This window comes from Lissotriton vulgaris, chromosome 2_1 (assembly GCF_964263255.1).
Source record: "Lissotriton vulgaris chromosome 2_1, aLisVul1.2, whole genome shotgun sequence".
Classification (NCBI taxonomy): domain Eukaryota; kingdom Metazoa; phylum Chordata; class Amphibia; order Caudata; family Salamandridae; genus Lissotriton; species Lissotriton vulgaris.
The window spans coordinates 1,430,636,148-1,430,663,322 of record NC_141687.1 but is presented as its reverse complement, the minus strand read 5'-3'; the positions used below and the strand labels follow the sequence as shown (position 1 = coordinate 1,430,663,322).

At 43.2% G+C, this 27,175-nt stretch overlaps 1 protein-coding gene across 1 annotated transcript in view; it reads left to right on the top strand.

The window, feature by feature from the left end:
• The window catches only part of EPC2 (enhancer of polycomb 2), a 299,988-nt gene that overhangs the window by 237,882 nt on the left and 34,931 nt on the right, over nt 1–27,175 (top strand). The window contains exons 7-10 of the mRNA XM_086957254.1: nt 2,932–3,123; nt 4,343–4,429; nt 14,412–14,557; nt 14,645–15,000. Coding sequence (XP_086813380.1) covers nt 2,932–3,123; nt 4,343–4,429; nt 14,412–14,557; nt 14,645–15,000 — 781 coding nt within the window. The remainder of the gene's footprint in view (nt 1–2,931; nt 3,124–4,342; nt 4,430–14,411; nt 14,558–14,644; nt 15,001–27,175) is intronic.

The following is a 27,175-nucleotide window of genomic DNA, read 5'->3' as shown; positions in this document are numbered from 1 at the left end:
CTGGTGGTATTTGATGAATGGTGCTGGTTTCAAAAGCAGAAGAACCATTGTTGCTGACTAGTAACCTTTATTTACCTTTTCAGATTGTTTCCTAATATAATTTTGTTTCTTTGTGGTTGTTGGTATTAGTTGTAATTACTGTTGAAGAACTGGTAAGACTGCCTCCTTTCAGGACCTTGGTCAGTGCCTGAAGCAGTCGAATTTGACCGTTTTATTCAGTGTCCCACATTGAGTGCTTGCAGCAGGGCTCGATACTGTTGCTGAGCTAGGGCTTACTTAGTACTAAGAAGGCCAGGTTTAGTGATTGAGTTGAAAGTACGGATGTTGCTTTAAATGCAGGTTTTATATAAATTAAAGTAGGAAGCTTTTTCGAGTAAGTGGGCCGTAGAAACCCTAGGCAAATGGCGAGTTTTCAGTAAATCAGTTGGATAAGTAACTGTCAAATGTTTACTTTCAGTCATTCATTATGTCATGTCTTCAGATTTCATAACGCCACAGTATTGAAACTGGTTAGGTTCTTACACCTAAAGCCCCGTTTTTATTATGTGCTACTTTACTTACTTTTTTTGGAGTAGCGTTTTTGCAAATTTGGCAAGTTTGCATTATTTACATTTACAGTCATTCATGTGGATTCTAAAAGCAGTAACGTTGTAAAATGTATTGTTTTGCTGTGTCATTGGTACAGATATGTCCTGAGACAATTGTAATGAGTCTCTAATAAAAGAGAGAGGGACCCCTAGACCAAAGGGATAGGGTACCAAAATAGACACAAGTCAGAAAAAGTCAATTCCCTTTGGGCAGATGAACATAAATACCACAGTACTTACAATAAATGACCTCACTAATACATAAACATGACAAAGAAGCAATGAAAAATGAAAATTCAAAAACGTGAAAACACTGTAATAGGATCAAAACATTAATACAATTTATTGACATAAATCATGGTAATTAAAAATTGGGAAACATACACAGGACGTGACAATAATAAATAAAAACATTCTAATTAAAAAAGGAGCTAGAGGAGAAGGACTAAATTCAAACACTATTATTATGAATTTTCCTTAATTATATAATCCTCATTCACTCCTTGGGCATCAACGCGTTTCGGCGGTGTAAGCAAAGTATGACCACCTTAATCAGGGTATTAGTATATCTGTTTCCCAATAGTTCTCGGGGATAAAATACTTAAATCAGTGCGTCATAAGGGGTATGTATCCTCCTTATCCTTTCATAGGGATATTCGACCAGCGAATTATCCAATAGTTTACTGAAGCTGAAAAGCGTTCAGAATTCCCAATACGTCCAGCGCTATAACTGGAGGTAGTATAAAAACATAATTGTTGCCGTAAAATCCGACTTCCAAAATACGTCTGAATTACGTCCGGCAATGTGGTTTAGAAGACGCGGTAAAAACAATGTAAGCATAGGACGCGGTACAGTCTGAATAATTATTCGACTTGGTAGGGACACAGTATGACTCCTGGTTCCCTTTAATATGGGCAACTCGATATGGGCAACTCGATATGAGTCTCTGTCCTCTAGCGTTTGCTTGACCGGCGTCCCGCGTCCGTCCTCAAGTACGTGTAGGCCAAAATAAATGGTTATTTTGCCCATATTAAAGGGAACCAGGAGTCATACTGTGTCCCTACCAAGTCGAATAATTATTCAGACTGTACCGCGTCCTATGCTTACATTGTTTTTACCGCGTCTTCTAAACCACATTGCCGGACGTAATTCAGGCGTATTTTGGAAGTCGGATTTTACGGCAACAATTATGTTTTTATACTACCTCCAGTTATAGCGCTGGACGTATTGGGAATTCTGAACGCTTTTCAGCTTCAGTAAACTATTGGATAATTCGCTGGTCGAATATCCCTATGAAAGGATAAGGAGGATACATACCCCTTATGACGCACTGATTTAAGTATTTTATCCCCGAGAACTATTGGGAAACAGATATACTCATACCCTGATGAAGGTGGTCATACTTTGCTTACACCGCCGAAACGCGTCGATGCCCAAGGAGTGAATGAGGATTATATAATTAAGGAAAATTCATAATAATAGTGTTTGACTTTAGTCCTTCTCCTCTAGCTCCTTTTTTAATTGGAATGTTTTTATTTATTGTCACGTCCTGTGTATGTTTCCCAATTTTTAATTAACATGATTTATGTCAATAAATTGTATTAATGTTTTGATCCTATTAGTGTTTTCACGTTTTTGATTTTTCATTGCTTCTTTGTCATGTTTATGTATTAGTGAGGTCATTTATTGTAAGTACTGTGGTATTTATGTTCATCTGCCCAAAGGGAATTGACTTTTTCTGACTTGTGACAATTGTAATGAGACCTATATTCTTGTTACTCCCTGTCCTTTCTTAACCAGGAACACTTCCTCAAAGGCCTTGTGAGCACTGTGAATTTCATAATGAAGTACGCGTCAGTCATTGCCCAAGTATCGATATTCGAAATTTATAGATTGAACTTGCCAAACAGTGATGACATCCTTATTTTCTAATAAAGCAACAGCACCTGTAGTCAAATGGCTTTTGAGTAGCAAGTGTCATTATTATTCCGGTTTGATAGTTAAAATGAACAGTGTGTTTCAGGTAGCAAAGGTGCATAATCATAAACCAGTAATTTAACCAGCAGTCCTATATACAACTAAATTGACATTTTATTATATATTGCTTGCAGCACTAGTGTGATCTAAGTTTACTGAAACTGCAGCTTGTGCCATTTGTCATATTTATTGCTGTTGACGTCCATCTTTATGCCATTTGTTAATTCCCTGAGAGTTCGTGTTCATTTATCTTATCTTCACATTACAAATTATACTAAAATAATGCAGTAGTTCAGATTACTGTGGATACACTAAAGCAACATTTATTTTTATCTAATTAATCCAATCTTGGATTTTTCCCTTCAGCATTCTCATCATTTGTCAATCAAGACGGAGGTTTCAGAAATTATCCGTCAGAAAAAGAAATATCCAAAGAAGCCAAAAGCAGAAACCTTGACAACCCCGCAGCAACCCACCACAGATCCCTTGCCTGTGATCAACAAGAGCGATATAAAGCAGTACGATTTTCAAAGTTCTGACGAGGATGAATATTCTCAGGTATTCAACGTAAATAAAACCTGCTTTCTTTTCCATAAACTGAAAATGAGTCTTTCTCCCACTGACAAAATTATTGCAACTAACTGCTGTGAACTGTTTTTCCTTTTTTTTCCCCATTTGATCTGCATGGTAAAACTCAAACCACCAGGATACTTTAGGAAATATTTTCATTATTAGTTCACTGATGCACTTTATATCACAATGCAACAATATCTTCCCCAAAAGAGCCCCAGAAAAAAAGAGGCGATACAGGAAATTTAGCAAAGTGGAAAACTGCATAAAGAGCAAATGCACACCTGAATCAATTTTCTAGTTTTATTTTATTTATTTATTTAACTTCAAACATCTAACTATTGACATTGGAAGAATAGAAGTCTAGCAAGTAAGGCCAATGCAATAGTTTGTGTATTTATGAGCATGCATGATGCAGGTGTGTAGGATGCAATACATTTCACAGTTGTAGTCATGTTTTATATCCATGTATGGCCACACTTATTCAGTTTTGAGTGCCAAGGTATATTTCTTGTACTGTGATGACATCTAGAACACTTGCAGATCCCTTGCGCTAAAGTTTGCTCCACCTAACATGCAGTCTTAATTGTATTTTTATCATAAAAAAGCACCTTCACTTAACGTGCAATCTTAATAGTGTTTTTATCATGAAAAGCACCTCCAAAATCTTCCACAACCAAACTAGCTGAAACTTCCACTGTAGTTTTGAAATTTAGCACAGGTTGTGAAACGTATTCTCTTTTTGCATCTGCAATTGAGTAGAGATTTTTACATATTTTCTTTGAAGTGAAACATGTTTGTTTACTTAAATGCACTTTTCAAAGCTTAATGTATTTACGCCTTTTTGTAAGACTCCAAAATTAATCATTTAAAATGCAACAATGTGAACGATGGGTTACGTTTTTGCTCATGGATTTTAGTATATGTGACTATTTTCCAGGTTAAAATAAAGTTTGGCTTAATTGCCAATCATAGCAGTTTTATTCCGTCAGCTCCTAACCTTTTCATAATCTATCTTGAAAGCACAGATGTGCAAATATGTGCATGCAGAATAACTTGTGCCATATAGTAAGGCTTGCTCTGAAAGTACTGTTTTTAGTTTTCTAATTATTGCATAAAACTAGTGTAGTCTTTTGTTTTTGCTTTATATGTTCTAGATGAAGTTCTGTTGTGCTTTTTTGAAGGATACGTTTTTTTCCTATCTTAGATGCCTTCACCAATGTCGGAACCGGAAGACAATGACCCAGATGGTGCATACGCATTTAGGAGAAGATTGGGGTGCCAGTATTATGCTGTAAGACTTTTGACAGTTTGTTTAATCTATCAGTGAGTTAGTCCGTTCCAGTCCACATGAACAGGTTTCAGCACACTTTATCCAGTAAATAAACAAGATTAGATTTTTTTTTAAGTACCTGCATGTAATTAAATTGGTCACATTTTCAACAAATAACTATCTTTTTAAGAAACGTAACTAAAGCTATCAATGTATGAGCATTATTTAGTAAAAAGAGAAAATTCATAGCGTCAATACACCTAACAGAATTACCATGAAACAGGAGGCCCAGATAGACTTAAACGTTTACGATGAACAAATCAAATGAACTCCAATATGTTTCGGGAATAGACAGATGGCCCACACAAAAGCTCAACACTCTGCCAAAGTGTTATATACATAAATGTCACTCTTGCTCCTCATCCAAGCCTTTAATAGGTTTTTCTTCATGGAATAATCTGAATCAGATTTTATAGACTTATAAAAAGCACTTACAATTAGCTGAGAGTTATATGCAATAGTTTTCATATTGATTTTGAACCAACATTGTTTCCCATTTGCAATTCTGGCAGTAAGGTTATGTCTATGTAGATCAATCATTGAGCAATTCTGAGAAACCAATTCTGCCTATTTTTGTACTGTTTTTGATGAAATTCGAATCAAATAAAATGGCATGTTTTACATCAAGTACATTAAATGATTCTATATAGAACAATGGGAATTATTTTTGCTGTATGCTTTTTGATTAATGGAGCACCTGACTGGCCTCCATACAGAGCATGCAATCTTGAAAGGCCTCTAAAGGTCATACATGTTGTTTAGTTTTGCTGCTCTGCCATTTCCAAGAAAGAGGGGATTAAAGAGCTAACCTTCCAAAAATTATTTTCATAACCTGTAGACACCAGCACTTTTTCATCTTTCCTTTCATAGAAATAATAGGTTGAGTCTTCAGTGTGTTAATTTCCAAATTGTTGGTGATACAATATTGGGATAAAAAATCTAATTGAAGTTAAAGGTCAACATTCTTTTAGCTCCAATTGATGGACAGGACCGAGAAGCGCGCAAATCGGATATACTCGTGCAGTACTGCGGCTAAATGATTTTGCATCCCCCAAATGAAAAGCAGCATGTCATCTGCATAAAGTGAGATAATAAGGGGTCGGTAATGCAGATTTATAACCGCCTGTTTGGGACATTGTCGAATCAGACATGCCAGAGGCTCAAGCGTCAGGGCAAATAACAGCAGAGACAGAGGGCACCCCCGTCAAGTGCTCCTGGTGAGGGTAATCGGGTTAGAGTTGTATACCCCTTTTCGGACCCGCGCTATTGGTTGCATATACAGCAATCAAACCCAATTGACAAAAAAGGGGGAGAAGGCCATGCGCTGCAAGATGAAGAATAGATAGCCCCATTCAACTGAATCAAACGCCTTGGCGGCGTCGAGCATAACGGCCACGGCCGGCGAGTCTTGGCGGCGTCGAGCATAATGGCCACGGCCGGCGAGTCTGGTGAGAGTGTGTGAAATAGGGCAAATAAAGTACAAAGGCTGTACGACGTAGACCGCGAGGGTATGAATCCTGATTGATCAGGAAGCACCAGGTTTTGCATTAGGGGCTCAAGTGTTCATTAATGAGTGGTCTGTAGGAATCACAATTCTTGGGAGACTTGTCTCTTTTCAAAAGCGTAATAATTAAAGCTGCGCGAAGGGACGTAGGAAGGATACCTGAATCATATGCCTCTGCGTACATCTCCAATAAAAAAGGGGCAAGTTCTTCTGCGTATGCTTTATAAAACTTCGATGTAAAGCGGTCCGGGCCCAGAGCTTTCTTATTAGGAAGGAAAGCAATGGCCATGCGTGCATCTTCCAATGCAATAAGGGCACTCAGGACATCCCACTGTCCGTCAGACAGCCAGTCAAGAGCAACCTTCGACAAATTTGCCTTTAATTCCACCCGATTGGTCTCTCCCTGCGACATATATAGCGTCTCATAAGTACGCCGAAATTGCTCCGCGATGTCTGGGATACTATGATTCTGACCCTATGCATCAGTGATCTTATTGATAGTGTCGCGGTTCAGACGGTGTGCGATCTTTTGAGCTAAGGGATGCCCAGGGTGTCTGTCTCCCCGTAAGAGCGAGTGACATATCGCTTGGATACATATCACATTTCTTCGTCCGCCAACTTCGGGTGCTCCAGTATGGCTTCTTTAAGAGAGGCCAGAATTGTCTCCGTTGGTGTGCATTCATAGTCTCGTTCAAGGCGACGTAGCGTGTCCTCCACCCTGGCAATCTTGACTGCGAAGATCTTTTAAAATGCCAGCTGTCTTACTAATGCACATGCCCTGTATGGTGGCCTTGAACCCCTCCCACAGTACCCCTGCTCTATCCACTGTCCCCACATTCTCAGTGAAGTAGTGAGTGATATGGTTTCTAAATAGAATCTAACTGGGACTCAGAGCGGCACCTCCATGTGAAGGGTCGCGGAAACGCCGCAGGGATGCATAATGTGAGTTGGACATGGCAGTGGTCGGAGAGAGTGCGTGGCAGGCTCTCTACCTCTGTCACCCAGCTCGCCACTCCATCTCCCACCAGCCAATAGTCTAGACGTGACCCACTGCCATGTGCAGAGGAGATGTGTGTTCCAGCCAGTGTATCCATATTGCTATATCTCCAGATGTCCAACAGCCCAAACTCCTAGTCCAGCATTGACCACCTGCGCTGCTTGCAGTGAATGCCCATCCCTGCCACTAGACTTATCTTTCCGAGGGTCAAGGTCCATGTTGATGCACCCCCCTCCACCCCCACCCCCCAAAGGATTGCCGCCTCCGGCCAGCTATGCAGCACCGCAAATAAGGTCATATAGAGGCCCGGGTCATCAATATTTGGGCCATAGCAATTTACTAAGGTGCCCAGCTTTCCAGCCAATGACTCATGGACAATAGCATAACGCCCCTCCGAATCTATGTGCGTGCGGTGAGCTGTAAAAGAGATGCCCTTCTTTATCAATATAAGAACCCCCACGACTGTAGGAGGAGGCAAGACTAAAGTCAGCCCAGCGCGCCCCGACTTGCGGATCCATGTATCGTGTCAGGTGGGTTTTTTGGAGGAGGGCAATGCCCACATTGTGGTGTTCTAGGTGAGCGAACACTTGACAGATTTTCTTCGGTGTGTTTAACCCCCCCACATTCCATGTTAAACAATGAACAGTCACACCGTTACTATGCATAAGAATAGTGAGACATATAAGTGACCAAATCTCCCAGTTGTCATGGATGCACATGAAGGAACTGAAGCAGTTTCCGAAAAAGTGACTATTTGCCCAGCCACATAAACAACCCACAAAAAAAATCCCCCCCCCCCGCCCCCCCTTCCACTTCAGCAACCCCAACACGCCAAAGCCATCTCGAACATCTACAAACACATCCTCCGCAGAGTGCCAAGGAGAACTCATGACGGGGAACACCCATAGCGGGAGGCGCCGAGTTCAAGCTCCCTGCCTGTGTACGTAGGAGGTGGCCAAGCTATCCTGAACAGTCAGCCTAAGAGGGATCCTGAGGGTAACCACGCTGTACATGCAGTGCAGTTATCTCAACACAATATACTAGACAGAACGGCAGCCATCGATGAGTCCACTGCCAATGTCTTCAGTCCTACCCTCCCACTCGTAGTCTCCGCATCGGCATATTTAAGGCAACAGCAAGGTCACAGGAATAAAAGGTAAGACCCCTTGCAGAACGGCGATATCAGCGCCCACCGCACCCTGTAGCTGTGCCCTCAGTGTCCCCAACATCCGGCTCCCCTGTGGCCCTGGGAGATCGATTGCGTCGGGACAGTCTTCGCAAACTCCAGGGCTACTCTCGGGCATGTGAAGATCTTAAATTTCCCGCCATCTTCCACCCGTAGCCGGGCAGAGTAGAGCATGGCATATGGAATGTGCGCAGCTAGCAGCAATTTCTTTGCAGGTTGGAACTCTCGACGGGCCCCCTGCACCGCCACTGTAAAGTCAGGATAAAAAGCCAGGGTGTTTCGTCGTGTGTGATGGTATCCTTCTCTCTGGCAAGCCGATGCACTGTATCACGGTCCCGATAATTTAAGATGCGAGCAATGAAGGGGCGGGGTGGCCCGCCCGGTGGGGGTCTTGGAGCCAGAGAGCGGTGCGCACGCTCCACAATGAAGACCTGGGAAAACTGTTCCCGACCAAAGATATCTCCGATGAGCTTCTCCAGGTACGTCTCCAGACAATGGGTTTTGTGGATTCTGGCAGGCCCGTAATGCGCACATTATTGCGGCGCGATCTGGCTTCTAAATCTTAATTACGGGCCTGGATAACTGCAAGAACCTTTTCAATGGAGTCCGCCTTCTGAGTGACCTGTTGAAGTCCATCTTCTGCGTCGGAAATGCGTGTCTCGGCCTCCCCCAGACGTTGCGCATGTTTATCTAGCTTGGATGACATATGATCTATACATAGATTTAGGTGATCTATCTTTCCATCAATTGTTTGCATGCTGGCCTGCACCGCCATGAGAGTTATGTCTATGTTGGTCAACTGGTCCGTTGGGGCATCCGCCTCAGAGTCTGAAGCCGCATGTTGAGTCGCTCTCCTAGTCTTCCGGGGCTCAAATGTGAGGCGTGGTTGTCTCTTCCCCATGGCTCTAGCCCAGGGCACCACTCTCCGCAGGGAAAGCAGCAAGGACGCAGGGGTCGTCCCCCTCAAGCAGAGTAAGTCTGTCCTGGGAGGCAGCTGCCTGAGGACCCCCTGCATCGTGGCCACGCCAGGTGTCCGAGACAACTACCAGTTAGCAGCGTTGGCAAAGCAGCAGGCTCTTTGCAGGATCAGATCACACCGCTCCCAGTAAGTTCCGGGAGCACCGCCCGCAAGATGTTTGCTGACAGGCAATTAGACCAAGCACACTAGTGACAGCAGAACGGGCAGCCCCCATTGCAGGTCAGTACTATCTCGAGGGAGCAGCAGGTTATCCGGCTCCGCAAACAACCGCACCAGATCTTGCCTCTACGCTGACTTCCCCGTCTGGAGCACTGGTGTGGAGGATAGGCCTAGGAACGGAGTGGAGGGTAACTGGCCAGTCGATCACCACCTAGTAGTCACCAGGAGTGCAGCTCCGTAGGCAGGTATTTAATAGCTCACAGTTCAGGCACAGCGGTCTGCACGATTTCGCACCTGAAGCCAAGGCAGGGTGTCCAGGCCTACCAGACCGCGTGAGGGCCTGCACCAGCACAACCTCCTCGGAGCCGATAATATCAGGGAGGAGCACCGGGCTATGGCGGGTTGTCAGGTGGGGTGAGCGTTACTGTTGGGCGGTGACAGCCCAATGCGCCCGAAAATCCCACCGGGCAGCTCGCAGCGAGGCTGGAGATCTGCACCAACAGGCCACGGGGCCCAGAAACGGGGCGCAGACCTATGTCTGATACGCGGCCGGAAGGCCGCAGGGCCTAAACTCCGATGACGGCCCGGCCCCCCAGCGTGCAGTTACAATGCCGCTGAGTGCTGCTGACAAATGCCCCGCCCCCCTCCTCCCTCCCCCCACACACCCCTTCCGGAGCCGCGGCGCAGCACACTGCCAGCCGGAGCAGAGGCCTGCACCCCCAGTCCTCGCCAGCAGCGGAACCAGTGAGGCTAATGATGATTTACAGTTCTGTGTCAGCCTCTTGAAGAGGAACCGTGCGGAGGACTGCCAGTTCCTTGTACTCTGTAATAATTAGTTTGCAAAGTACCACTTCATCTACATCAGTGTGTACATTGGGTAAAAACTCCTTCATCAAGGGATTCCCTCTAATATCCACAAAGGTAGAATATAATCTGTGTATATGGGAGATCCCGGAACACCAATTTAAAGTCATTTGCGTGTTTCCCAGACCAACCAATTAAAGGGAAACCTGTTTGAAAAAGTAACAATTGCTGGTTTGCTTCCTCCCCCCCCCCCTCCCCCCCCCCCCTTCCACAATTAAATTATCAGTATATTTGGCTGCAAAAAAAGGGCATGATGAAATTTGAAGGATGCTGCCCATCCAATAGTAAGGCAAATAGCGCCTCTCTTAGGATTAATTGCAACCTGCAGCTTCCTACTACTAAATACATGCCTGAACAAGAGACCTCTGCAACAGTGTCTGGAGGATCAGTGGGACCAGCTATCTGGCCCCAACAATGCACATATAGCAGTCACTCAGCTGGTGGTGTCTTCCAGAGAATGTACTCAAGGGCATGAGTTCATCAAGATGTCCCAATGCAAACAATAGTAATGGATGCCTCGTGATCAGGTTGAGGTGCTCACATAGGTCACCATCTGATTCAAGGCACTTGGTCTCCGAAGGAACAGACATACAACAACTACCTCCTAGAGAGGATAGCAGTACATCTAGCTGAATGCCTTCCATCAAGACCAACTCACTCCTTGTTCGGCCAGACAATACAACCCTCCTGCATTATCTGAACAAGCAGGGCGGGGATGAGTTTCAAAGCGTTGTCTCTGGAAGCCCAAACAATCTGGAAATGGCCAGTGCCCAGGAATCTCAGGACTATGGCTGTTCATCTTCCAGGCATTCATAATGTGCGAGTGGACACTCTGAGCAGGCCCATTCAAGAGATCCATGAATAGGTATTAAACAGCCCCTTTTAGCTAGGCAACTTTTGCAGTTGGTGTTTCCTTCAAATAGGCCTCTTTTTGCAAACTGAGAAAACAAGAAATGCCCAGACTTCGCCTTGAGGTTTTACCAACCAGGCTAGTTGGGGAATCCTCTGGATCAATTTTTCAGGCAAATTTCTTAATGCCTGTCCTCCTATTCCCCTACTGCAATCAGTGATCATCAAATTAACTCACTCGAAGGCCCAAATGACTTTTATTGCACCAAATGGCCCACCTTACAGGTTCACAGATCTTCTACATTTCTTTGAATGACCACATGCGAGGCTGCTGCGAAGACTAGACTTTCTGCGCAAGTTCATAAGACAGAGACTGTAGACTACCCTTCAATCCTTGAACTTGGCAGCTTGGCTCATGGCCATGAGAGAAGAGATTTTGCATTTGGTGTGCTCAGAAAACTTTTGATTCTTCCACCTTCCCAAAAAAATCTGTGCCTCCATTTCTTTTTCATTTAGCCAAAGCAAAGCTGCAGTTTTCTTCTATTAAGGTTTATCTTGCAGCTATCACAGCCTACAGAAAATATCCTTCACAAATTTCCTTTTTTTGAATTACTTCAGTTAAGGATTTCCTTGTATTTATTAAGAAAGTGTATCCTTCCATCAGGCGACCTTCATCTCACGGGCCTTCCTTTTGAGCCTATATATAACACTTCCCAACCATAATTGGCATGGAAAGCTTCTTTCCTAGTTGCTTTTACCTCTACATGCAGTCTTAATGAAGTTCAAACTGTTTGTTGTCTCTTACCTTACACAGTTTTTCACAGTAATTGGATAGTCATGGAATTCACCCCATATTCCTCCCTAAAGTGGTATCTGATTTTCATGTCAACCACGTTATTGCTTTACATACTTTTTTCAGAATCCCTCTACTCAAACGGAGGGGTCGCCACACCCCTGATTTAAGAAGGGGTTTATCTGTCCTTTTCCAAGTTCTTAATTTTGTCCAACCAATTGTTTGTAAGCTATGGCTCATTACAGACCGGGTTTACCACATCAAAACAACACTTATGACGAGTTTGGTAGTCTCTTGGATACTCTTGGCTACATGAAAGCTAGTAACAAAACCTTAACAAGAAGGCTAAAAGCCCATTCAACCTCAGGTTAATTAGCTAATGCTGCATCTCAAAGAAATATTCCAATCTATGAGATCTGCAAGACAGCAACCAGAAGATCTGTTCTCATCCTTACAAGGCACTATTTTCTAGATTCTGGCTGTAGAGCGTGTGCCTAAGTATGGCAAAACTCTTTGAGAAATGTTTGCTTAATGTTCTACCTTTTATCTCTCCCCATGCTGCTATGTGATGAGCTAGCCATTCTATTCAGTACTTATGATTATTACTGGTGATCCCTTAAAGGAAAAGGAATGGTTTCTTACCTGTAATCTTAGTACTTCTTCAGGGCACTCTTGATTGAAATCATAAGCAACCCTCCCCTATAATAGAAGAGGTGAATTTCTATTTATGCTTACCTGTTACTATGTCAAAAAGAACAGAGTCCGCTGCTACCTACAAGGCATGGTGGGACACAGGAGATGAAGATGCCCTTAAAGGAGCAGTGTTCTAATGTCTTTATAACATTGTTACCTTCTATACAATTATATTGCCATATCTTTCCCTATCATTCACTTAAAAGAAAAACGCTCTGTAAAGGTTGTTTTTAACATTTCACTTTTCTTTCATTTAGTGACCTTTTTAAGGCTTGATACATTTTCTTCATCCTTTTAAAGTATATTAATGGAATATTCAATGTAGTCTGTTCCTCGGCTGCGAAATTATAATTGTCATGTTTACTTCCTGGCCTTTCTGATGTACTAAGAAAATACTACACAAAATATGACTTTCAAAAAAAATAATCCAGGATCCCCTACACATTCTCTCTGCATAGTGTACCTCCCAAATGACAATAGTCTTGAGACCTGCAAACATTGCCAAAACATGGGCCGTCATGAAGGGCAGAAAATCCGGTCCCATGACCTGCAAGATGGATTTCAAAAGCCTGCCTTTGGGAAAGCTGGAGGTTTGAGGACAAGGTATTCCCTGGACTTCTGGTCTTTCTTTAATCTCCGAGTTTGCCTAGAGAGGTAGATCCTCTGCAAGGAGACATAGGCGGTCTAGGTAGAGACCTCTGTTTAAATTTATATCTCATTCGACATAGACCTCCATTGGTACCACCTGCAACATTTATTCCCAGAGATCGATCATTTTTAGCTTCCACTTAACTACAAATCAGACTCTCCAACATTATCCTTTCTGGGTCCTCCTCACTTTCAAGGCTTCGGCGTTCTTGTGGATGGCACCACCATCTTTAAAAAAACAAGGTTCTGCAGTCCTCTTACAATTCAAGTATATACTGTCTTGTTTAGTGGCCATATTGTAGGAATTGAGAAGCCAGACATCAAAATTCAAATTTTGGGGGTGCAACATTTGAGCCCTGAACTTGTACAGCAGGTCGCTCTGTGCAGCATCTTCCCGAGTGGCCTCTAGGAAAGATGTGTGAGATCCATGAACCATCTCTGGTGTGGCCATTCCAGGGCTACTAATATACTGGCATTGCAGTTGTAATACTTGGACAGTGTGTTCGGGGTGTGCTGCTGACTCTTATGTCAAATACAAATTTGATACAATGGCAGGCTTTCAATTTCTTTATCTAAAATGAAAAGCAAAGATTCTAGATTCTCACCTAAACATTGACTCACTTTTTGTTATAAATGTTACAATGGTGTTGAGCCATTATTTTTCAAGCATTACTTAGATTCTTGAGACCTCGGGCATCGCCCTGGCTTTTTTTTTAAAAAAAGTCCTTCAAACAATGCACATTTTGAATTGTCACTTTCACCAAACTGTACTTTCTCTAATGGCAGTGGGAGCATTCCAGTTAAAATTAAATTCTTTTTTTGCATAACAATACAATTCACTGCCCCAGAGTGCTTCATTCTAGGATCAGCGATGGACTACAGTTTCTGGCATCACAGATTCGACACGTTACAAGGGTGCCTAGGGATGGTTCACAATTAATCTGAGGAAAGTTGCCTATCCATCAAAATGTGTTACTAAGATAAGTAACTTGTTCTTATAAACTTCTACCATTAGTTGTGGGGATTTATCTTCCTCCCCTTAAAATCGAGCAAGCTTAGGCATAGTTATTGGGTATATGTATAAAAAAGTTGACATTTTAAGACTGCACTCCAGCTTGACCAGTGATAATTACCATTGGACAATATTGATATATCTGGTGGGCAAATAGCAACTTGTTCTTAATAATAGTTAGGTCAGTGAAGCTGTACGCTGTATTGCGGAAACTTAGTTTTAGCAACTTTGAAATTGATTACCTTTTTCTCACCTTCAGCCTCGATTGGACCAAGCAAATCACCAGTGTGAGAATTCCGATTTGGCAGGACTGGCGAAGTTGAGGTACAGGCATTGTTTAACAACTCTGACAGTTCCAAGACGGTGCATAGGATTTGCAAGAAGGCGACTTGGCAGAGGAGGAAGGTAATACTACAGTTTTCACTGTCATTTATAGTTTCGCTGTGTACACAGGAGTAATTGCTTCAACCTGAATTCGATCTTTTCTTTCAGGGTGATAATGGACCGAACTTCCACGGAATACGATCCTGTGCTGCAGCAACTTGACCCGGAAATGCTGAATAGTTTTTCAAGCTCAAGTTCCGGTTCTTCCCAAGTCGTAGACTTTAACTCCAATTTTTCACGGACCAATGCTTCCAGTAAACATTTTGAAAACAGACTATCCCTTTCTGAAATACTAAGCAATATTAGATCATGTAGACTCAAGTGTTTCCAGCCAAGGCTACAAAATTTACAGGACAGTGATAATGACGAATGTACCTCAAGGAAACTAGGACAAACTGTGAATAATAAAAGGGTTTCTGCTGCATCTGTAGCTTTATTGAACACCAGCAAGAATGGCATATCTGGTAAGCAAAAATATTTCTTATATCGGTTTCGATGGTTTTGCATAATTTTTTATTTATTACAAAACTTTTTTCTGTATTCAGCGTTTAAAATATGAACTGGTGACCGGAGTTATTTATTTTAATGAAGTATCCAGTTCACATCTTTTGTACGTCATTGGGGCCACATTGAAAGCCATGCTAAAGACTTCAATTTTTTTCAAGATAATCAAAGGCAGGCCTGTTTTAAGAAGAAATGTCGTTGTTTAAGGACTACATTTTTTGTTTTTCTGAAAATGATACTGTGATTTTGTTTGATAGTAACAAATATTAAAAATTCCCACCCCTATGTGGGAATCTTTCACACTTTTAATAAACATGTTATATTTCTGTGTATACACACACACCTTTACTTGGACAAAAAATGTAGAAAATTATTTTGTAAAGCCTGTGTGCTTTTCGAATTGGACAAATTAATTTTTTTCATAAACGGAAGGGCCAATTCCACTTTAAAAATCACAAGTGTAAAAGCAAGTGACCACTACATTGTTTTCATATGAAAAAACTTTGGGCCATCTAGAATTCAAAGGGTGACACCGGATAAACTCGCACACAAGTGCAACTTCAATAGAGTTAGTGTCTTTCTTTGTATTAACACCTGGCAAGTTGATATTTATTTGGCTGACTGAGCCAGCCAGCTGCTGTGCATTTTATCAAGGTGCGATTTCTGGTTTAGTTCAATCTTCGTTTTTAACATATAGCTTCTGGTTTACACTGAGTTAGCAAACCAGTTGTGTTTCACCAACATACATTCTAGTTTGAGATGCTTGCTTATTCAGCGCTCTCATCTGACAAGTCTTAAACGAGAGATCCATCTCAACTGTAAGTTGGTTCTGCATAAATATGGCAGCACTTCCATCGATGGTAAATGTTCTCAATGTAAATCTTTTTTACCCCACAGGCCTTAAAAAAATTTAAAAGAAAATGTAAAACTATTGATCTAGTGGTAAAACAAATAGTGCATGGTTGTCTGACTTAATTAACTTACTCTCCAAATTGCCTTACACAGACTCTTGACAGTGGATAACATCTCCACATTTAAAAAAAAGTCCTTGCTGAAGTAGCTTGATTACTGGCATACATTTCGATGTTCTTCAGACTAGGTGGTTCTAAGTATTTGAGAGTTTGCGTTTGAAAGTTCTGTCCAAACTTCAGATGTTTTTAGTCTCAGGATTATTGGATTCAACTGTAATGCTTTGCCTCACTCTGAATATGACAGCGCAATACATATCCTGTGAAAAAAACATGGTTTGGTAGCACTTCCTCTGTTGTAGAGCTCAGCCACTTGGTTTATTAGTGAGCTAGATATCACAGAAGACTGGCAGAGCTTTAGGAGGTAGATGAAACTTTCAGCTAATTAAATTGATTAGTATGTGAACTCCTTAGATGACTTTGTATTACCACTGTCCATGATGCATGTTCATTTGAGTAAGATTGGAGATGAAGTTTTTCAGAGGTTGGAACGTTGAACTTCCAATATTAGCCCATTAGTATGTCTTATTACGTAAGATTTGTAATTTTGGACACGTTGCAGGACATGGTAATCCTCTAAGATGACCTAGCAGCCTTTTTCTGGCCAGGCATGCAAATAGTTCATCTTGTATCAGGCTACCTGTTTTTGTAACTGAGCCTGTGAAAGGACCATTTTGGGACAATGGAAACTGGCAAATGGTCATGCCTTCATTTTACTGGCGTTTTCACAGGCCACAGCAAGACGCTTGAAAATGTAGTGCTGGTCCTAGAATGAGAAGAGATGGATAAGCATAGTTTAATGTCAGTTTGGTTCGAACTTTTTTGTCCCAGAAGACTGTCAGCATTCGTTTGTAATTTAATCAAAACTAAACAGGAGCCGGTAATATTGTACAGAAATATGCTTTTGCGAATGGGTGAGATATGCATCCAACAAAGTGCATTGCTGATTATTATGATACAATATGTGTTGGACAGTGGAATGTTTGCAACATTGAAGGTCCAATAATTGTATTGCCCCTGTTATGAGCACTCTTGTCACTTGGGATAAATAGCACATCAATGTATGTGTTTTACTGAGATCAGACAAAATTATTTGCAAAATCGCAATCCAGTACCTTGGCTCTTCTTAAATCTGTAAATTCTTCAGATGGGTAACTGCATAGCCTACAGTGGGTATCCAGTACATTTGTGTGGAGTATTTCTTTTAGTATACAGAATCGCTCAGCCTAGGATGGCCTTAGTTTTATTATATTTTTCTGAAGTTGCCATGGTTGATTCTCTTGTTTGTGCCACTTCTGGAGGTGCTGCTTTGTCCCCTGGTATGCGGGGTGATTACACAGTTTAAAACAAGGATCTTTATAGCAAAAACACTCTATTTATTCCACTTTAGTCAATTCTACCCATTGGAGAATTTCACAATCAAAAACTGTAATTTGTCCTAATAGTGTTTACAGTAGTACACTTGAGGGGAGGAGACAAACTAGAGGGTTTAACAGACACCGCTTTTCAGTGAATGCTGTTTGCCCTCTGTACCGGGTTCACACTAGTGATCAAGGTCAATTCAAGTTTGAGTACTGAAATGGTTTTGCATGAGTTTCCAAAAACAAGTTAGAAGTTTAGCATGAAGGTATTTTTTTCTCTGGAAGGGATCAAATAGCCCATTGACTTTACAGTGTCTCCCTTACATTGCTGCCCCAGCTGTTTCGAAGGTTTAGCAGCATGGGTTCTTTTCTGGATTCACATGCTGTGCATTATTGCACCATTTAGTGGCTCAAAATCTTCCTGGTAGTCCTATTTTGTTTATTGGGCCTCATCCAGCCATTTGGTGCTACAACATCAAATGTGCGACCCAGAAACTCCTATGCGTGGTTGCCATGTCCAGATTCTTTTCTGCTGTTGGTCCGCAATAGCCGAAATTGTACGGATGCTGAAAGGAGTTCTCAAGGAAAAGTGATGAATCGTTAAAAAAAGAAAGCGAGAGGGAGGGAGAAGAGCAGAAGGAGAAAATGTCCAAAACACTGAAAATCGCAGGAGAAGGGACGAAGGTCACCTGGGGAGGGACTGGACTTCGTAAGTCGTCGACCATGCAGTCAGAGAATGCAAGGAAGGTAGGGGAGAGAGAGAGAGACACCTGGGGAAATGGAAATGCTCCCTTTAGGCTCAGCTCCAAGTGCCACTGAAAGTTTGCCAAGAAGGACAAACACAAGTTCTGCAGCTTCTGTCTGCCAAACTACACTGGCACAAAAAAACTGCGATGTTCGCACTGATTTCAGACCAAAGACCATGAGAGCAAGCGAGAAGGAAAGGTGAGCACCCACTAAACCATGGAGCAACAAAAGAAAGGAAGCCCGTTGCTGAGGGTCCTCGGTCTGTCAAGCTAGGAGGATGATGCTGAAGACAGAGATGTGGGTCAAGCAGAACGAGGCTCCGATACTGAAGTACAAGATGTCAGCGAAATAGAGGCAAAACTGACAAACCCAAGGAGGGGGGAACCTGAAACTCCTAGTATGTCAAACACATTGAGGCCAAGCCGAAGTTTTCAGACTCGAAGATGCACAAGACGATGAAGTACTCTCTTACTGAAGGGAAGTCTAAATCAAAAGAACCCTAAGCGTCCCGATAGACATTGACCGCAGTTGCCCCTCTGAGAGAACTTCAGCATCGAAAGGCAATCGTGAGAAAAAGAGGGCAAGGGATGACTCCACAAAAGAACAGGACTCTTAAGAAAAGGGTATCGAAAACTCGACATTGAAAAATGAGCCCTCAAAATCATTAAAGACCGCTCAGAGCCAGAATTGCAGCAATCCTAGAGAAAAAGGAGTATTTAGAGTCTTCACTGAGGGAATTCTGAATTTCCTCAACTTCCCTGTGAGAAGAGAGAGTAGGAAGCTCTTTCAGCAACCCCTGAGCCGCAAGAAGAGTTGCAAGACCTCTTTCTCTGTGGGGAGGAAACAGAGGACCCCAGGGTATCTTACAAGAGCCGAAAGTGGCTGTACTGCAGATCACACTCTCCTGAGGAAGCTGTCATCGCCGCCCAACGACACTGCAATGTATAATGCTGGTATAAAAGGAGCAGCAGGGTAGTACAGTGTACAATTAGAAGAGGACGACACAGGCCTATTTCCTCCTAGAGATACTCCTAGCATCCCAGAGCAAAAACGAATAATTCCCCTTGCTGCCAAACACTCTGCAAAGCTGTAACACTAAGAATAGACTACAAGCAAAGTTGGCACTCTTCTGGTCCCATGGTCTGACCAATAGGTGATCACTTTTTCTTTAGAAATTAAGGAACACACCGGAAGGCCCGTTGAAACACTTAGGAAGTCCAGCTATCCGGACTGGTCAAAGACGAATTCACAGACCCTATTACATAATCTTCACGTATCCTATCCAGAACTTGCATTAGACAGCAATACAGCCTGCGATCAACTGAACGAGTGGATAAATGCCGCAGTTCAGGTGGCGGTCCCTCTAAGGAAAGTCACTTTCAAAAGGAAAACTCAGTCACAGCCATGGTTCTGGGAAACACTCAAGACTCAAAAACAGAGCTGTAGAAGAGCCGAGAAAAAATGGAGGTCAAATTATGACATCTGAAAGAAACACGTTAGTGTTAGATTCCTTACCTTAGAATATCCCCAGGCGTCAGTCTGGATCCGGAAACTTTTGCGTAGCAGTACCCCTGCGCGTCGGTAGGCGTCGTCTGCAGGCGTCCCCTGCGGCTCCGCGTCCGTCGTCGGCGTCGTGCGCCGTGATGACGTCGCTGGAGTATATAGACGCCGCCTCCGCACAGCCATGGTTCTGGGAAACACTCAAGACTCAAAAACAGAGCTGTAGAAGAGCCGAGAAAAAATGGAGGTCAAATTATGACTTTAGGCTTAAAGAGGAGTATAAAGTGTCCTTAGTCACTTATAAAAAACTGATTATTACGGAAAAAAGAAATTACTTTGTGCAAAAAATTAATGACTCAGAAGGATCCAGCAAAGCCCTCTTTTCCACAGTTAAGAAATTAGCAAAAATTGATAACCGCTCCGAGACAATGACACCAGAATTTTGCAATATACTGGGTGAGTTTTTTGTTAATAAGGTATCTTCAGTTTTCAACTCCTTTAAGAGCCACATTCCAGATAACTCAGATCAGGTTCTCTCTTATCCAAAAAAAGTAACTAAGGGGTCTATACAGATCCCAATGTTTCAATTTTCCCCACCTACAATAGAACAAATCGTACAGGAAGTGAATACTACTAGTTCAGGTGGCCCAATGGACCCTTGTCCGCCTAAAGTAATGCAGCTCTTCCCTGAATTGCTGAGCTCTTTTATGGAGAAACTCTTTACTCAAATCATAATATCCGGGATCTTTCCAGACGCTTGGGTAATTATTTTGGTAAGGCCTCTCCTAAAAAAAAAAACTAATTTAGATAATGAGGACCCTGGCAGCTGTAGACCCAGCTGTTCCGCGCTACCGTAGGAGCGCCATGCGTGTGGGTAGGCTTACAAGCCCTGGCTGCACGTACTAGAGGTACCGTACCTTACCGTGCTGTCCCAGGGGAACAGACTGCGGGGCCCATTAGGGCCACCCTTAAAGTAAGAATGAGCCTTCACATCTTATACCTTGTGACATCTTCATCCGATTTCTGTTTGTAAATCGTTGTTATGTACTTGTGTGTCCACGGACGTACACTGCTGAGATGCCCTATTTTTGTGTTTCCTTGTGTGTGTGAAATTATTTTGGAGAGCGGTGGTGATCGTTTATTAATGAGATAATGCCATTATAAATGTTTGGCTTATTTGCATACATTTCTTCTAGGTCACCACACTACTGCAGGACCTCTTGGCCTGCCCCCTTACAGACCCAGAGAGGTTGTATCTTCCTTTTCCTTTTTCTTTATTGTTCTTGTATCACTGTGTAGTACTGAGCACTTGAGGTCCTGAGGAATTGCCATTTGGGCAAGAAACATGTCGACCTGACCAGAGGGTTAGAGGTAGTTCGCTGTGCCCCTTACAGTCTCCATCTCCCCTCCCACCTTTTTAATCAAGGGAGTTAGCCACGCGAATAAATGTCCTTGTAAACGGACTTACCTTTTTTAATCACCAACCCCTCACGACTACACCTTCACTTGACCCCTCACACGCACTCAACCATTGGCTGGAACAAAAGAACTCCAACAAAGAGCGCCTGGTAGGCGTCCGTCAGACATTGCAGCGCCAGTCTGACGAGGAGCAGGAGGCCAATGACGAAGCATGACATCTAGCTCACTAGGTGTGTGAGGCCTTCTAGTTCCAACAAGGGAACTTCTTGTTCCCTGCCTTTGCTCTCCCTCTGTACAACATACACACTTTCTTGTCTATTCTCCGGGGAACTTTGTATCTTATGCTGATAATAGCTATAGACCCATAGCCAGGATCCCATTTGCTGCAAAAATCCTAGAGCAACTATTAAATAAACAGTTGTCCCGTTCTCTGGCGGAGGGCAACTGGCTGGATTATTCTCAATTTGGATTCCGTATGGGACCGGGTACGGAAACAGCATTGCTGACCGCAGTCGAAGAACTTAGGAGGGTGCTGGATGATGGAGGGAAGGCCGCCTTAGTACTATTAGACCTATCGGCGGCCTTCGATACGGTCAGCCATGGGATACTCTTGTCCCGTTTGACAGAGGCAAGGGTCCATGACTCCGCATCAGTCCTCATTGTCTTATACCTGGACAATAGAACTTTCTCAGTTGAGCTGGGAGAAGCAAAGTCCAAATCATTCAGTTCCCCTTGTGGGGTACCCCAGGGGTTCTCCTTGAGCCCTACCCTTTTTAATTTATATGTAGCACCTTTGGCAGAAATCATAAGGGAATGTGGCTTCATTCCAGTGTCCTATGCCGATGACACCCAGATATTGGAGTCCATCAGTAAAGAGGTGAATGAGACTGCAGATAAATTCAAACACTGTATGTCACAGGTCAGCCAGTGGATGACAGATAATTGCTTAAAGCTGAACGGGGATAAGAGTGAAGTGCTGCTGCTGGGAGGCGATGCTAACATCTGGTCCCCAGCCTGGTGGCCTGACAGCTTGGGCGGTTGCCCTGATCCGGTAGATAAAGTGAAAAATCTGGGCATGACCCTTGACACCAAACTCTCATTTGACGCTCAAGCTAGTAAACTTGCATCATCGGTTTGGTTTATCCTAAAGATGATTAAAAAATTATTGCCTTATATACCTGATGATACTCGAAAGACAGTGGTGACGGCATTGGCATTGTGTAGGTTGGATTATGGAAATGCTTTGTACACTGGGGCTAGAGTACAGATTTTAACCAAACTACAACGCTTGCAGAATGCAGCTGCGAGGTTGGTACTTGGCATCCCCAAATAGGAGCCAATCGCACTGAAATTAAAACTCCTACATTGGCTTCCAATTGCAAAAAGAGTTCGCTTTAAATCATTATGCCTGTCCTTCAAGGCTGTTCAAGGATCAGGGTCACAGTTCCTACGAACCAACCTGAAATTGTACGAACCTTCCAGACTGCTTAGATCAAGCCAACTGAAACTAATTAGGATCCGGAAATTCAGACGAGCCAATTGGGGTGGTAGGAGCTTTTTTGTACACACAGCACGTGCCTGGAACCTGCTGCCACTTACAATAAAAGATAATCCATCTCTAGGCTCTTTTAGAAAAGCAGTGAAAACCTGGCTTTTTACTGCGGCCTGCTAGGTTGTTTCCGTCTCAGAGACCTGCTGTCTGTCTCAGCGCCCCTTCGGGCATTCGCACGCTTTATAAATGGATAAATCAATCAACAAGCATTCCTCCAAAAACTCGGTTTAAATCTAGGGCAAAGCAATAGCGGATTCCCATCATTGTCATTGCCATGACGAGGAAGAGAGCAAATGTTCCAAAATCTACAGGACTCCTTCCCAAGAATGAGTGCAGAGAGTGGTAATGGTAGGTTGGAAAGTGGAGAGGGGGGCAGCAACGCATCTCCTCAATCGCTATGCCTATAGCCACTGGGATGGGGTTGGAGAATTCTTGAAACATTTCCCAGAGTAATACTGGTAGACGAGTGCAAAATAATCACCAGCACATGCTTGAAATTGGCATTAGATGCAGCAGACACAGCAAGTAGGCAGCTGGGAACATCCATGAGGAGACTCGCCTGGTTGCGGGTATCCGGGTTTCCAAATGAAGTTCCGGCAAACATCAAACACCTTTTTCAGGGGCGTTCCTGCTTGGAACCGTTGTAGATACATCAGATAAAAAAGGATGACGCTGCAAAGGCCATTGGAGGGTGGGAGGGGGATTGTGTTACAATTCCAGGATCAATCAAGAAGGGGGATCAACCCCAGTAAGAATACAGGGGAACAACCCCAGTAAGAATACCCACAGACTAAGGAGGCTTTCAAAGCGCAGCTCCACAGCCACCCTACCAACAGTCAGCTCAACACCAAGGAGTGCAGCAACAGTGACATTTCAAAACTGGGCAGCATTAGCCCTTTCGGGGCTGAGCCAGAGGAAGGGTTCTTCTTTCCAGGGGGACAAGGTTCTTAGCAAGTGAGTTTCTATCAACCTCCCTTGCACATAACACCAGTGGCGGGCAGAATAGAGACCTTCCTTCAGGAGTGGAGGAGGTTACGCCAGACAAATCGATCCTCCATCATCCAACATGGTTACATATTGAACTTCTAAAGACTCTATTGGGGGGTGCAAGGGGTCATCCTGTACCGCTGGAAAAGGGCTTTATAGCAACCATAGACCTAAAGGATGCTTACCTACATAATCACATGAACCGCAAAAATAAAAAATACATATTGTTCGTAGTCAGCAAGAACCACTATCTATTCAGGTGTGCTCCTCTTCGCTAATCAACTCTGCACCCATTGTATTCACAGAATGTTCAGCCTAAGTGGCAGCCCATCTAAGATGACTTGCTAAACTAGGCAACCTCGTTCTCACTATGCAAAAAGACACCAGGACAGTCATAAGCATGCTTCACGGACTAGGTTTTCAGAATCCCCCTAGAAAAGTTTTCGATGAGACCGGAGAGAGGGAAGATTTTTCTGGGAGCAAGAATCAATAACATGGCGAGAGTGAGAACTGTGGAGAAAATTATGGGAATGATTCCCGCATGCAACCTACTGATCCCACATGCACAGCTACTCGTGAGACCACTACATGGGTAAATCCAAAACCAATGGTCACAGGCAACTTGGAGTTGCAAATATCTATTGCTTGTAATGCAAAGCGTGCAGGAAGAGATGTCATGGGGGAAATGTGGACAACATAACAGTGGGCAGACCTTTAACACAACCATCTCCAGCAGTGACCATCACCACATGCGCATCCCACACAGGCTGGGGGATGCCCATGGGGAAACTAAGATTTGGGGCTATGGAAGCCAGACGTAGAACACAGAGAAGCAGACATGCCAAGCATCCGCATCACACAAGTGGGAAATAAATGAGCTAGTGCTCCAAGACTTCTTCTGTCAGTGGGTCTGCTTTCAACCCCAAATAAAGACCAAGTACAAGAAAATGCTACACTGCTAAATGGCACAGGTTTGCCTGTGTTACAGAGAACTATTCCACAACAGAGGACACTACAGTGATCAGATACCTGACGTACCTGCTAGACAAAAGTCTAACATATGCCTCAGTAAAAGTACACTTGGTAGCAATAGTAGCCTACACAAGGTCACATAAAGAAGCAGCTTATTCACAGCACCTGTTACGAAACGGCTCCTAGAAGGAGCAATAACTAATGGCTCCACCGAGATCAGCACTGATGCCAGTTTGGAACCTGGTAATAACACCACTAATAAAGGCACCTTTTTGAACCACTTTCAAAAAAGGAGTTTCCCAGAAAACCAGAAAGGACTGGGTGTCAAACAGTATCAAAAAGAATTCCTTTCTGTGTTACTCACTTTCTATTTGTGACCAGAAGGCCTACACACTAATATCACTTTTTTAGTGTTCAATAATGACACAGATAATTATGTCTGCACAAAACTAGGGTTACTTTTGTGTCTCAAATTTTTATTCTTAAGTTAAAAACATTTGAATTCATTTATTACATAACATTTTATACAAACATATGCTCAAATAATAGTTCTCTAATACATGTAATAATCCCTGTAATGGTTCCAACTCAAATTAAAATAATCAATACAGAGTAATATTCGCACATTAACACCTTGGCTGCTAGAGGTTTTCCCCTCCTGTGCTGCATATGCATGATCCCCATTGTTCATGACGAGCTCAGCTCGTCATAAGCACATGACCAGCTGCAAACACTAACCACCCAAGAGCACTACCTGCAAATACACTAGGACAGAGTAATCACGAAGACCAACCCATGCTTCCTCCTGAAGGTCATATCACATTTCCATATGAACCAAGCAATCTAGCTGCTGGGCTTCTTAAAGCAACCATAAACAAGTTGAAAGAACTGTGCAAACACTAGACGTACGCAGTGCTCGGATGTAGTACCTAGATAGGACAAGAGCGGCCAGAAGCAGAAGTCCGTTCTTTCTACCATTTGCAGATTCAAACAAAAGCTCACCAGTGACAAAGGGCACCATCGCACTGTGGATAGTTCAAACAATCCAATTATGCTAAAAAAAAGTATGTGTGCTTCTAGGCAAAACCCGTAGCGCATACCACAATGGAAAATAAGGAGCCACCTTGGCTTCCAGCAAATATGCCCATATGCAGCATATGTATGGCAGCCACATGATGATCAGTCCACACCTTCACAAAAAACTACTGTGTCACAATTCAAGTAAACCGGGAAACATGTGGGAAAGAGTACTGAAAGTTGCAAGCTCAACCTCATTTTAGCACCACCTTCAAGAATGATCGAAGATACCACCGCAAAATCAACGTACAGCATATTAATCCAGAAAAGGATTCCTGCTGCAAAACGAAATAGTTACCAGTAGGAGTAGTTTTGCAGTTAAAAGAATATTATGGATTTACATGCAACACTCCACCTCCCCAAGAAATGCGGTAGAGCAAGAAAGGGTAACATACTACAGTGCCTTAAAACCTAAAAGAACGGAAGAGTCGCCATGGGTAAAAAGAATGTAAAGATGACAACCATGCACATGGTCTTCCAGGACTTATGTCTGACGTCATGGGTGGATGGGCTTGGAAACATCCTCATCCAAGCTGCCGTTACCCACCTCAACACCTTTGAATTTCACTTCAGATCACTGACCATCCAACTTCACAAGTCCGCCAATAACCTTCCCCCCTCTCATCCTTTGCCCTCTTCTTTAACCCCTCTCTCTCATCCTATACTCCCCTCGGCAGACGTGCCCACGTCCAACAATGCCTTACAATTGCTGACATTCGAACTTCACAATTCCGTCAACAACCTTCCCCCCTCTCATCCTTTGCCCTCCACTTTAACCCCTCTCCCTTATCCTTTACTCCCCTCTGCAGACATGTCCACGTCCAACAATGCCATTCAATTGCTGACCATGTCCACGTCCAACAATGCCATACAATTGTTGAAACTATTCTTAGTGAATCCATTGACATCGCATTCCTAACGGAAACCTGGCTCAATGACCACTCGACAAGCATCCTTGACCTCCTCGCCCCTACGGGCTACTCTATTCTCAGGAAAGACAGGCCCATCCAAAAAGGTGGTGGTGTTGCCATCATCTTCAAATAGGAATTACAACTTTCCCTTGTCAATAACACTAGTTATTCCGCCCTTGAATACCTCGAAGCTGAAATCAAAATTCACGGCTCCCAACCCATTCGCCTTCACAACATATATAACCCTCCCGGCAATACACATCCCTTCGTTATCCGACCTTCTTACACAATCGTCACTTTCCAACTCCCAAAACATTTTCCTGGGAGACCTCAACCTCCTTTGGAATGAGACCAATAACCCCTCTATCACCCTCCTATCTAACCTTCTCGAGATCAATAACCTCGAGCAACTTTGTAAATCATCGACCCATTCCAAAGGAGCAATCGTAGATGCCACCATTACAAGCAAAGATCTAGCCCTCCTATCCAACATCGTTTCCATCGACTGGTCCAACCATCATCTCATACTGTTCTCTATAGCGGTCTTTGCCACCCCCCCCCCTCCCACGAAAATCATTAAACCCATGAAACTGTCCAGAAATCTTAATAATATCCCCCCGATTTACTGGAATCCAAACTCC